The sequence below is a fragment of the Lissotriton vulgaris genome, chromosome 10 (genome assembly GCF_964263255.1).
Source record: "Lissotriton vulgaris chromosome 10, aLisVul1.2, whole genome shotgun sequence".
NCBI lineage: Eukaryota > Metazoa > Chordata > Amphibia > Caudata > Salamandridae > Lissotriton > Lissotriton vulgaris.
In genome coordinates this window covers 584,085,361-584,098,916 of record NC_141698.1, presented here as the reverse complement: position 1 = coordinate 584,098,916, position 13,556 = coordinate 584,085,361, and the positions used below count along the sequence as shown (strand labels likewise).

Genomic DNA, 13,556 nt, shown 5'->3' with positions numbered 1-13,556 from the left:
GCAAAATCCCTTGGTACCCTCCAGTACAAGAATACTACCTTTCGGGGCTCCAGAGGAAGAGGCCAGTCAAAAGAGGTGGCTATCAGGGATACAAATCCTCCTTCGGCTCGTCCCAGCAATACAAGCCTCAATACCAACAGAGGCAGCAACAAGGCCAGTTCAAGTACAATAAGTCTTCCTTTCGAGGAAGAGGAGGAAAGAAAGATTCCGCCAGAAGGCAATGACTTCTTTTGCCAACAGGCCTCCACTTCTTCTCCACACTACTTAGTTGGAGGGAAAATTTCCAACTTCCTCCACAATTGGCAAAGAATAACGACGGATCGTTGGGTTCTCCAGCTGGTTCGGTTCGGCCATACTCTGGAGTTCGTGGAAACTCCTCCTTCGAACCCCCCATGTCCTATGAAGCACGAGAATCTTCATCTCCTTCAAGCGGAACTCGCACTAGCTCTCACCAGAATAATAAGTCCAAACTGAAATATCTAATGATACAATGACTACTGATGATACTAAAAGTAAGTCACTGGTTTCATCAATCTTGAAAGGAGAATTGGACTTAGATATTTAAGTTTGGACTTATTATTTATTCTGGTGTATCACAGGAGAAATTGTTTTATTCCTTGTTCATCTGAATGCATTTTCTGATTAACTTTCATGATTAAAATGTACCCTTACAAATTTTGTGCAATAAGAAAATAATAACTTTTTGATAAAGATTTACCGTGTTTCTGTTTTCCTTTACACAATTGTAACAACATTACTCTCTGCTTTAGAGGTATAACTAACGAAGATTATCATCAGATACCAATTAAATTGGGTAGAATATTCAAGTGATAATTGAATTTGATCTCTGTAAATTGTTCATAAGCAAATTCCCTTGCCTGCCATTTCTCTAATTTACATTACTTGCCCATGCCTCCAAGGGTACATTGGGTTACCCACCCTTCCTCTAATGTTTCTGGCCCAGCAGGGTTTTGCTGTGGCTGCTGTGAAAGGCTATTTATCGGCTTTGTCTGTGTTCCTTTGCTTGCCGGACCAGCCGTCCTTGTTTAAATCGCCCATTGTTACAATTCATTAAGGGCCTTACCAACAAATATCCGCCCACTCCTTTTATTGTGCCTCAATGGGACTTAAATCTTATCTTAACCTATTTGATGGGTTCTCCTTTCGAGCCCTTACACAAGTGTCCCTTGAGGTTATTGTTAAAAACTGTGCTTCTTGTTATTACCTCGGCAACGAGGGTAAGTGAGCTTCAAGCTCTGAGTTCAAAACCCCCATTCTTGACTATTCATGCTGATAGAATGGTTCTCAGGACCAGGGCTGCTTTTCTGCCAAAGGTGTTATCTCCCTTCCATCTGGGGCAGTCCATTACCCTTCCTTCCTTCTGTCCTCCCCCTCACCCTTCCAAGGAGGAGGAGCGGCTTCACCTCTTGGACCCTAAGAGGGCGGTGAGTTTTTACCTTGATAGAACTAAAGACTATTGTGTGTATGACAAGCTCTTCGTGGGCTTAGCTGGCTGCACGAAAGGCAGAGTGGTGCACAAGCGCACACTTTCCAGATGGATTGTCTTGTGCATTAAGATTTGTTACTCTTTGGCTGGTAAGGAACCTCCAGTGGGTTTAACAGCTCATTCTACCAGAGCAAAGTCTTCTACGTCTGCCTTATCTAGAGGTGTTCCTGTTGACATTTGTAGAGCGGCAACTTGGGCCTCCCTCCACACTTATGCGAAGCATTACTGCTTAAATTCCGAAGTGAGGAGGGACGGTCACTTTGCGCGTTCTGTCCTTCAAGATTTTCTGATATAAAATGGTGCACACACTCCTCCGGGAGTTGGGACTGCTGTGGGACTCAATTCACAAGGTGAGGAATCCACAGGCAGATGTATCCATCAGAAGAACAAGTTACTTGCCTTCGGTAACGCTTTTTCTGGTGGATACAGCATCTGCCTGTGTTTTCCTCACTGACCCACCCGCCTTCCTTGTTGTCCACCCTTGTATACCTACAATGTTGATATTGTCTATTTTATTTTCAATGGAAGTGTTTTACAGCATTGTTTTCACACTGTGTTAATTAAATCCTATGTACTATGTATACTATATATATTTGTTGGCCGTGTTCCTCAAAGGCACGGGGAAAAAAGGGCGGAACTGACGTCATCAAGCCGACAAGGTACCTTTATGGCTCCAGTGACGTCAGCGGAGTTGCGAGCGGAGCCATGGTTCTACGACTTAGTCCTCGTCGCCATGGAGAGCTACAAAAATTTCAAAATGCTGCTGGCGCAAGGGATATTCACAAGGTGCAAAATCCACAGCCAGATACTGTATCCACCAGAAAAAGCGTTACCAAAGGTAAGTAACTTGTTCGTCTACACCACTCTGCTGCTCCTGACACCCACGGCCCGAGTAAGAGTAACCCAACACCACAAAGAGGTCTCAGACGTTCCTGACCTGTGATCTGGAGAAACCCAAGCCTGCCTCCAGTCTCCAATCGACACCTGCAGCCCCTTTCTGAATGACCGGAGTGCCATCTTTTATGCATGGTATGCCCCCACTTTTTGCTGAATTACTGATGTACTTTGACTGAGTGTGCCCTGGGTTCCTGCCAATCCGGTACCCAGGGCCTGTGTTTCTTCCCTAAACTGCATTGAAGCCTAAACCCAATTGGCATCTCTGGCCACAGGTCAGCCCCTGGTAAATGGTACCCAGGGCACTGTGACCAGAGAAGACCCCTCTCAGGGGCCTGAAACCATGCACATCCTGGGACGAGGTGCCAAGCTTCCTCCCCCAGGATGGGCAGGGGAAGCTTCAAAGGCATGCCGCCTTTGTGATCTTCTCCAGGCCACTTGCTGTACTCTGCAACTGGCCCCCACCGGTTCTGGCCCCCACTCTGGCGGGAAGAACGGCGGGAAACCCTGAGGAAAGGGTGTGTGCCAGCCTCTGCCAACTCCACCCCTCAGGTGGGAGAGGCGAGGTGAAGCACAACTCCGAGCTACCGCCATCTTGAGGATGAAGAGCCTTACCCAAACAGAGCTAGGCTCCTGCCCCCCTCCCACTGGAGAGTGGCAGGATAGGGGGTGTACTCACCCCAGGACAGGGACCCATTGGTCCCTGCCCTTGTCCTACCTGTAACACCCCTAAATTTAGTATTTAGGGGCACCCATAACCTTCTTTCCTTAGATCCCGATTCAGAAACTAGAAAGAACAAGAAGACCTGCTGTGCAGCTTCTAACAAGGGGACAACACCAACTGTCTTGGCCAACTGTCTACAGGCCTGTTGATCCTTGAACCTGCTCCTGCTAAACCCCAGCATATACTGTGGTCCGCAACCTTGAAAACCCCGGAGGACCAGACTGCCTTGCTCATTTAAAGACTGTGTCTTCAACGAGCAGTGGTTCTGCTCAAACAGCAACAACCCCTGGTGCCAGCTAGGAACCGCGAATCCAGCACACTCTTCACCAGCCAAGCGTGACCCGTGCCCGAGTGGACAAAGACCCTGAGGATGTCCCCTCGGCGACTGTGACCAAGAATCCAGCACCCAAGGACCCTCCTCGATAATCCTGGCGACGATTGCAGCCTCACAACAAGGGACCCCCTCCAACCGTGACCAGCTGAGGGTAAGATTTCCCGACGCCAAAAGACATCCCTGCACTCGGCGCCCCAGAGCCCCCTGTACCCAATTCCTGGGTGTCTACTTATCCTCCAAGATCCCAACTTACCTCTCGAAGTGGTGGTCGCACCTTAAGAATCTCCCTCCCGTAGCCTGCAGCTTTTGTTCAACTTTCAGCTTTCCCATTGAATAACATTGGGTGCCCGAAGGCCCAAAAGCACCCTGCACCCAGCCGCCTGAGTGCCATTGAAAGTGCAACAACTATCCTACTCTACTTCCCCTCTATGCATTGGGCCAACTACCCACCCCGAAATCAGTAGTGAGAAACCTCAGTCTGGTTTGACTCAGGGCGGACATTTGAGAATGAAATACAAAAGATAGCTGGAAAATGTTTTGGAGCCAAGAAAATGCTGCGGAAAGTACTAGATCTCTTACCACCGAATGCCAGGAAAACCATCGTACACTCGATAAATCTCAATTGGACTACAGGAATGTCCTATACCTTGGAGCCACAAAAAAGGTCTGTCCAAATTACTGAGTGCAAAATGCGGCAGCACGTCTGGTACTTTGCCTTACGAGAAGATGTAACACTAAGAAAGCCTTGAAAGCCCTACACTGGCTTCCAGTGGAAAAGAGGGTAGTGTTTAAGGCAATGTGCCACTGCATTTTGCAAAAGAAAGGACCGACATATCTGCATTCTCTAATCACCAAATACTCACCAGGACGCAGCCTAAGATAATCAGAAAAGGCTCTGGTGATTGGACCAAGAATTTTCAGAGCAAGAATGGGTGAAATCTCATTTAGACACTGCAAAGTGAGAATCTGGAACAGCCTTCCGATGAACTTAAGAATTGAACCATATGAAAGCAGTTTTCGTAGACAGCGAAAGACTTGGCTGTTTACACAACCAATTCAAGGATAGGCCTGAAATGGCCACACACCTTTACAGACCTGGCACGTTGTAATCTATTTTCTCAGTTATCTCTCAGCGCGGGGCACACTAGGGGTGTAATAACCAATGCCTCTATACATGAATAAAATAAATTGCCCTGTGTAAGTAACCTGGAGCACAGCTCCCACAGCCACGTGGTCTGCCTGCTAGCTGCCACCTACCAAAGTCCCCCTGCCTCCCATAAGACAACATTGGGCCAACTACCTCTGCACCCGGCTGCCCCTGTGCCGCTGAGGGTGTAACAAATTTACTTACCTGGCCCTGGGAGACCCCTGAGTCTACCCCCAGAACCTTAACTCTGCCAGCCGAGTACTTACTCAAAGACCGATAACTTGATTTTCTCCATAGGGTAACATTGGCTGGGTTTCACTCCGAATTTCTTCTGTGTCGAGTTTTGCAACTCTAAAATATTCACTAAAAATCAGCCGATCAACGAAGACCAAATTACTTGCCTGTTATTAGGAGAGATCCCAGTGCTGTATCTTTGAGCCCAGCACTGAACCTGAAAAGTAATTATAACCGTGATTTACTGTTAACCCAATTTTCCTCCATAGGAATGCATTGCCTGGTTTTTACCAGAAATTCTTCTAAGTGTCGATTTTCTAAACTTATAAATATTCCTTAAAAAATCGCCTGTGTAACAAAAACGATTTCTTTCAACTGTTTACAGGAAATGCCCCAGGGCTGAATCCAGGATCCAGCCATGAGTAAGAAACTATTGTAAAGTGATTTTATTGCATTTACTTAAACTCCCATTGAGCTTAATGTTATTTTGTTTTTAACTTGTGTTGCATATTGCAACAACTGTATCAATTGCATTTAAACTCAAATGCTATTTGAAAATATTCAATTGCAACATCTCATTCTGAGAAAGGGTTTGATACCTACTGTGGTTCTAAAATAAACTACTATATATTTTTATATGCAAAACAATTTACCTAGAGTTAAGTTACTGTCCTCTGATACTGCCTTACTGCTCAACCAAGCTACCACTTTAGAGAATAAGGTTAAATCTAACTTCAGCCTCTGCCATACCTCTCGAGACTGTGGATTCTGTGCACACTGTACCTTAATTTGGTCCAATATAGAGCCACTTTCTTACATTGAGGCTGTAAAAAAAACCAGACATCTAAAGGCACCCCTACACCCGACGTCCCATGGCCTAGTGTGTTTCAACCAATGGTGTCCCAGCATCCCCAGGCACCCCAACTTAACTCTCCAACCAGTGGACGCCTCCAGAAGATCTTCGTCCCAGAGACTGCAGGGTTTGTTGCAACCGGAGAATCCTCATTGAAAGTATCAGGGCACCCGACGCCAAAACAGCACACTGCACCCAGCCACCCATGTGCCGCTGCGGGTGACCCTTGTGTGCTAACTGAGCCCCCTTTGCCCTAACTGAGCCCCCTTTGCCCTGAGCCTACCACCAGGAGCTTTGCTCCCACAACCTTGTGGCCTGCTTGTGAGCAGCCACCAACCTGATGCTCACTATCCCGCATTGGATAACATTGGGCATCAGCACTCTGCCCCCGGCCGCCCTAGCGCCTCTGGGGGTGCTTGAAGAGTGCATCCTTGACCCTTGGGGAAATCCTGGTGCCAACCCTAGAATACCAACTCCCTCAGCAAAGTACTTACCTGAAACTTCATGTTCGAGGCATATGGGCTGCAGATGGTACATTATGAATAGATCGCCATCTGGTGTTGGGCTCGGATGATTGCACTTTGTTTTTCTCTTGGAGAGTCTTTTGTATCTTGGTGACTCCTCCCTTGGTTGGTAGTGCGCATGGGCATCGGCTCCATCCTTAGATTGTTTTTTTCCGCCATCAGGTTCGGATGAGGATCGAGACGCTCCAGATCAACTTCAGAGAAAAGTGATTTATCGGCGCGTATTCCCTTTCCAATTCGACGGTATTGTTATCGAACGCGTTTCATTTCCATTCCGACGCGTTGCGAATTCAAAATCGAAGAAAAAACTTTGATCTACGTCGACGAACAGGAGGCCTTTCTTGACGCAGTCAAGCCCGGAGTCCATGGAAAGGACTCCATTCAAAAAATGTCCAACGTGTGGTGCTAAGTTCCCACACAAGGACCTACACGAGGTGTGCAACCTCTGTCTATCGCCTGAACACGAATCCAGGGACTGCGAAGCCTGCGCAGCATTCCCCTCCAAGCTAACGATTAGAAATCGTCGAGCTAGAAGACACGAGGTTTCCAGAATGCAGTCGGAGGCGATCCCGGAGCTGTTCGGAGACGAGCAAATTGAGGAAGAGGAGGATCAGTCGGGGTCGGAAGGGGACCAGTCGGATGTTGAAGAACTCGACATGCAACAAACCGTGAGTGACGACGTCCCCTTACCGAAAAACCGACCCCGTGCGGTAACGACCCCGCCTTCGAGCCCGGTCAAACCGCAGAAAAAAGTTTCCGACGCCCTGCCCTCGGGCCCGGCAACGAAACTGAAACCGAAACACTCGGCCTCCCACCATGTCGGATCCGAGAAAAGGTCGACATCGACCCCGAAGCTCCATACAAGGGAAAGCTCGGTATCGAAACATTCCATGTCGAAACAGAAACATGATTCGTCGTCCAAGACTCACTCGATACCCAGGAAGTCGGAATCGAGTAGACACTCGGTGCCGAAAACACCGAACACTGACGATCGAAAACATAAGCACCTTTCGGAACCAGGACCTTCGGTACCGATTCAGGAGCAACAGACAGATCCCAAACAAAAGATTTTGTTTATCGATCCGCAAACTGGGAAAGTGGTCACGAAGAAGAGAGAGTGAACAGTCAGAAGAAAAACCTCTTCCTTCAAAAAAGAGAACAATGGGGACGAATATAACTCCTCCTGCTTCTCCTCGTCCTAGAGTCACACCCTCTTCTCCTATTCCTCACACTATGCCAAATATTCCTACACCTTCCACACCAAGACCATCTACACCTCAGTCTGATGTAGACAGTGATCCAGGGGAGGGAGAACCTCAAGGGGATGATGAAACCATCCCAGATGAGGATGACCCATGGGAAAATTATGACGTAGGGTCAGATGAGGACAACGACCCAGAGTTATATCCCTCAAAGCCTTCACCACCTGATGATAACACAGGGTTTGTACAGCTCATTAATAGGGCAGCAAAATATCATAAAGTAGATATACATACAGAACCTCAAATAGAGGATTTCCTGTTAGAGACGCTACCTAATGCACAAAGAACATCAGGTACTCTTCCTATGTTGAAGGGTCTTCTCAGTCACACAGAAGAAATATTCAAAGACCCAGTGAGGGCTAGGGTGTTAAACCCAAGAATTGATAAAAAATATAAGGCGGCTCCAAAGGATCCAATATTTATCAAAGGGCATGTACCTCTGGACTCGCTTGTAGTCTCAAACGCTCGTAAAAGAGCAAACTCATTATCTACAGGAGAGGCTCCTCCACCTGATAAAGTCAAAATTAATAGATGCATCAGGCAAGAGAGTAGCATCACAGGCGGCAAATAGCTGGCGTATAGCCAATACACAGGCGCTACTTGCACGTTATGACAGGGCACATTATGATGAATTAGAGAAACTCATCACACATCTCCCCAAAGAACACCAGAAAAAGGCAGATCAGTTATTACAGGAAGGTAAAATAATAACTAATACTTCCATTAAGTGCGCCCTAGACGCAGCAGACACTGCAGCAAGATCCATCAACACCAGTGTCATGTTAAGGAGACATGCATGGCTTAGAATCTCAGGATTCAAACAGGAAGTACAAACGTCCTTACTGAACCAACCATTTGATCAAAAGACACTTTTTGGTTCAAGCACAGATGAGACCTTAGAAAAAATTAAAAAAGATACAGAAACGGCGAAGTCAATGGGAGCATTGCAACAGCCAACACAGAGGTTCCCTTTGTAGATCCACCTATAGAGGGGGCTCAAAAAATACAGGAACACATCAGCAATCCACCTCTTTCACACCAACATCACCCAGAGGTAATTCAAGAGGAAATTACAGGGGTAACAACAACAAAGGTAGAGGCCGTGGAAATAATAACAACCGCAACGCCTCAACCCCAAAACAGTGACTTCATAGAACTCCCCCCAGACCACAACACCGGTCGGGGGACGTCTATCACAGTTCCTACCTGTCTGGGAAAACATCACATCAGACAAGTGGGTGAGACAGATTATCCAACATGGTTATTGCCTGGAACTCACAGCTACCCCACCAAACATCCCCCCCAAACAGCGTCCAATGAGTCAGGATCATCTGACATTGTTAAAAGAAGAAGTACTAGCACTTCTACAAAAGCATGCAATTGAGAAGGTCCCAAAAAATCAACAAGGGACAGGAGTATACTCTCTATACTTCCTAATCCCCAAAAAAGACGGGTCCCTAAGACCAATATTGGACCTCAGACCTCTCAATGCTTACATAAATTCGGAGCATTTCCACATGGTCATGCTCCAACAAGTACTCCCTTTACTGAAGAAAGGGGACTTTCTTTCTACACTGGATCTAAAAGACGCTTACTTTCATATCCCAATTCACAAAGCCCACAGAAAATACCTAAGGTTTGTAGTAGGACAACACTATCAGTTCAAAGTCCTTCCGTTCGGTGTCACAACAGCACCGAGAGTTTTCACAAAATGCCTAGCTGTGGTGGCAGCACACCTAAGAAGACAACAAATACATGTCTTCCCCTACTTGGACGATTGGCTAATAAAGGCCAAGTCACAAGAAGAATGTCTTCACAACACACAGAAGACAATTCAATTGCTGCACCACCTAGGGTTTACGGTAAACTACAAAAAGTCACACCTGCAACCAAACCAGATTCAGCAATACCTGGGGGCTACGATAGACACAGAAAAGGCAATAGCATACCCCAACCCAATCAGGATACAGACAATGGTCGGGTTAATACAAAGATTTCAACCACAACACTCACTACCAGCACGAGTGTTTATGCAACTGTTAGGCATGATGTCCTCCTGCATACTGCTAATACCACATGCCAGGCTACAAATGCGTCCACTACAGGAGTGTCTAGCGACACAGTGGAATCAGGCTCAAGGTCAGATTACAGATCTGGTGTTGGTAAACGACCGGACGTATCGCTCTCTGAAGTGGTGGAACACAGAAAACATTTCCAAGGGACGGTCGTTCCTAGAGCCAATTCCACAAGTGATAATAACAGCGGACGCATCGCTCTCCGGATGGGGAGCGCATATGGACAAATACACAGTGCAGGGGAAGTGGAGTGTGCAGCAAAAGAAACTGCACATCAACTACCTGGAACTATTAGCAGTATTTCTAGCACTAAAGGCTTTCCAAATGCAAATAACAAGCAAGGCAGTCCTGATCAGAACAGACAACATGACTGCAATGTATTATATTCAAAAACAGGGGGGGACACACTCTCTCCAACTATCCAAACTAGCACAGGACATTTGGAGATGGGCCATTCCTCAAAAGATCTATCTGTTAGCAGAACACCTACCAGGAGTTAAAAATCAGATAGCAGACATCCTAAGCAGACAGTCAGAACAAGTACACGAATGGGAGCTGCACAACCAAATACTGCAGCCATTCTTCCAGAAATGGGGGCAACCAGAGATAGATCTGTTTGCCAATCATCAGAACGCAAAATGCAAAAACTTCGCATCCAGGTACCCACACCAACGGTCCCAGGGCAATGCACTATGGATAAATTGGTCCAACAAATTTGCTTACGCGTTCCCTCCTCTCCCACTAATTCCGTTACTGGTTCGGAAACTGCAGCAACACTCAATGACAATGATACTAGTGGCACCCACGTGGGCAAGACAGCCGTGGTTCACCACGCTACTACAACTCTCACAAGTGCCACATCAAAAACTAAGATTATTACCCATGCATCTTACACAGAACCATGGAGAAATAATGCACCCAGATCCCAAACAACTGAACCTAGCGATCTGGCTCCTGAGGTCATAGAGTTTGGATATTTAGATTTACCACCAGAATGCATGGAAATCATTAAACAAGCAAGACGTCCTACCACCAGAGCATGCTATGCAGCAAAATGGAAGAGGTTTGCTATACACTGTAACAGTAAGCACATCAACCCTCTGGACGCATCCACTAAACAAATCATTTGCTATTTACTACACTTGCAGCAATGTAACTTAGCATATACCTCTATCAGAGTTCATCTAGCAGCCATAGCGGCGTACCTACAAAACAGGCAACATCTTTCCCTGTTTAAAGTACCAGCAATTAAAGCTTTCATGGAGGGACTCAAAAGAGTCATTCCACCAAGACGACCACCTTCCCCAGTCTGGAATCTCAACATAGTACTTACCAGACTAATTGGGCCACCCTTTGAACCTATGCATAGGTGTGAAATACAATTCCTCACATGGAAGGTGGCCTTCCTCATAGCTATCACGTCACTTAGAAGAGTAAGTGAGTTGCAGGCTTTTACGATTCAAGAACCATTCATGCAGTTACACCAAAATAAAGTGGTTCTTAGAACAAACCCAAAATTCTTACCAAAGGTAATTTCAGCATTCCACATCAATCAGTCAGTGGAATTACCGGTTTTCTTTCCAAAACCACAAACAGTAGCAGAAAGAGCCCTACATACATTGGATGTTAGAAGGGCAATATTGTACTATATAGAAAGAACACAAACTTTCAGAAAGACAAAACAGCTATTTGTTGCGTTTTCTCCTACACATAAAGGCAATCCCATCTCTAAAGCGGGCATTGCCAGATGGATTGTAAAATGCATTCAAATATGCTACTTAAAAGCAAAGAGAACATTAACTGTTCCTCCTAGAGCTCCCTCTACACGTAAACTAGGAGCATCTATGGCATTTTTGGGAAACATTCCACTAGATGACATATGCAAAGCAGCTACCTGGGTTACACCGCACACATTCACAAAACACTATTGTGTAGATGTGCACACAATACAACAAGCTAGAGTGGGACAAGCGGTATTAAAAACTTTATTTCAGACAGTTGCAACAGACACGGGCAACCACCGCTAGGGAGAGAACTGCTGTATAGTCTATTCATAATGTACCATCTGCAGCCCCTATGCCTCGAACGGAATATGCTACTTACCAGTATGCATCTGTTCTTGGCATAGAGGGCTGCAGAGTGGTACATGCCCTCCCAGCCTCCCCGGAAACCTGTGTCTGTTCCAACATTATCTTATTTAGATACACTTACATGGGCATTCTTATCTGTATTCTATCATACTACTCCATCTAACCCTACTATGGCAAAACAATCTAACGATGGAGCCGATGCCCATGCGCACTACCAACCAAGGGAGGAGTCACCAAGATACAAAAGACTCTCCAAGAGAAAAACAAAGTGCAATCATCCGAGCCCAACACCAGATGGCGATCTATTCATAATGTACCACTCTGCAGCCCTCTATGCCAAGAACAGATGCATACTGGTAAGTAGCATATTCCTTCCTCCCAAAGTATTGCATTGACTGCTTTTTCTTAAAATATTCTGTGTGGAGTTGGTGTATAAAAAAATGTGAAACCCTGCAAATATACAAAATCTGTATTTACCTTTGGTCTAGGAGATGGCCCAGTATAGGCATATCACACTGGATTCAACTGCAATTTAATGCATAAATATGCAAAGTATTATTTCACTTACCTGCACCAGGCCTTGTTTGGTTCTAGAAATAAAATAATTAAATATTTTTGATAAAAACAAAATTGGTCCGAGTTCAGTCTTTGAGTGTGGGACATCATTTCTTGTATGAATGTGTACAACAAATGCTTTGATAAAGCCTTACTGCCCGCCCACACTGCCACAAATGGAGAGTAAGGTGCTATCTATTTGTACCTCTGCCTATCTTTGGGGTTCCACTGGACTCTGTGCACACTATACCTTACTTTTGTGTAGTATATACAACGCCAGCTTCCTACAGTTGTTCAAAGCTTTCCTTCCAGTAAGAGCTCCTCCCCCAGATTGACAACTCAACATAATTATCTCTCAGCTCATTAAGCCTCCATTCGATACCCATTCACAAGGCAGATCTAAAACTTCTCATGTGTAAGGTTGCTCTTTTGTTGGCTTTCGGGTCTTCTAGAAGTGTCGATCAATTCAGGATTTTACACTTCAGGAACCGTTCCTACGCTTCACTAGTGATTATGTGCTTCTTAGAGCAAATCCTTCCATCACAGTTCCATCTTAATGAACCTATTATACTGTGCACTTTCTTCCCAAATCCAGAGTCTCCTGCGGAAAGGTCTATCCACACTTTGGACATTAAGCGTTGTCTTAACTTAAACTCCATCGCACAAAGCAATTCCGAAAGTCTGATCAGCACTTGGTTTCTTACGGGTTCTCTCATAGAGGTACAGCAGTCACAAAAGCTACCATCGCAAGGTGGACTTCTGCCACAGTGAAATTTTGCCATGACGCAAATGGATACAACTTATTGAAATGTATCTAGGATAGGGTGCTTGGCTGTAGACTTCTGTATGTGTCACTCCTAATAAAGTAAAAAGAAAAAACATAACAGCTTTTCTACAAGCACTTAATCAAGATCTTCCAGTTTGTAGCCAGGTTAGAAATTAATTTGGTTTAGAAGTGCATGCATTTTTAATAGAACAGTGGCTTTTTAAGATCGGTTTTGCAGGTGTTGCAAATTTACCTGTAAAAGTACCTTTGAAGCTCTGCCATACTGTAATTTTTCTATTGTGCAGTGTGAAAGTATTTCAAGTGCTTGACATTTTAAATTAGTATTTTTGTATATTTTACTGTATTATGAGTGATATTAAGACAGTTGAAGCAACAAAGGCTTTCATTATTTTGCAGGTATGAAGAATGTAAAGAAAAACTTGTGCCATTTTTGAAGAAGGTTGGTTTCAACCCTAAAAAAGACATTCACTTTATGCCCTGCTCGGGACTGACTGGTTCTAATCTGAAAGAGCCCGTAGAGTCCTGCACGTGGTATAGGTATGTAAGACTTACGGCTCTACAAAAGCAAGT

At 45.3% G+C, this 13,556-nt stretch overlaps 1 protein-coding gene across 1 annotated transcript in view; it reads left to right on the top strand.

Annotated features, from left to right (window-relative positions):
* GSPT1 (G1 to S phase transition 1) overlaps nucleotides 1–13,556 on the top strand; it is a 612,577-nt gene that overhangs the window by 262,025 nt on the left and 336,996 nt on the right. Inside the window, exon 9 of the mRNA XM_086941426.1 lies at nucleotides 13,383–13,523. Within this exon, the coding sequence (XP_086797552.1) occupies nucleotides 13,383–13,523 (141 nt within the window). The remainder of the gene's footprint in view (nucleotides 1–13,382; nucleotides 13,524–13,556) is intronic.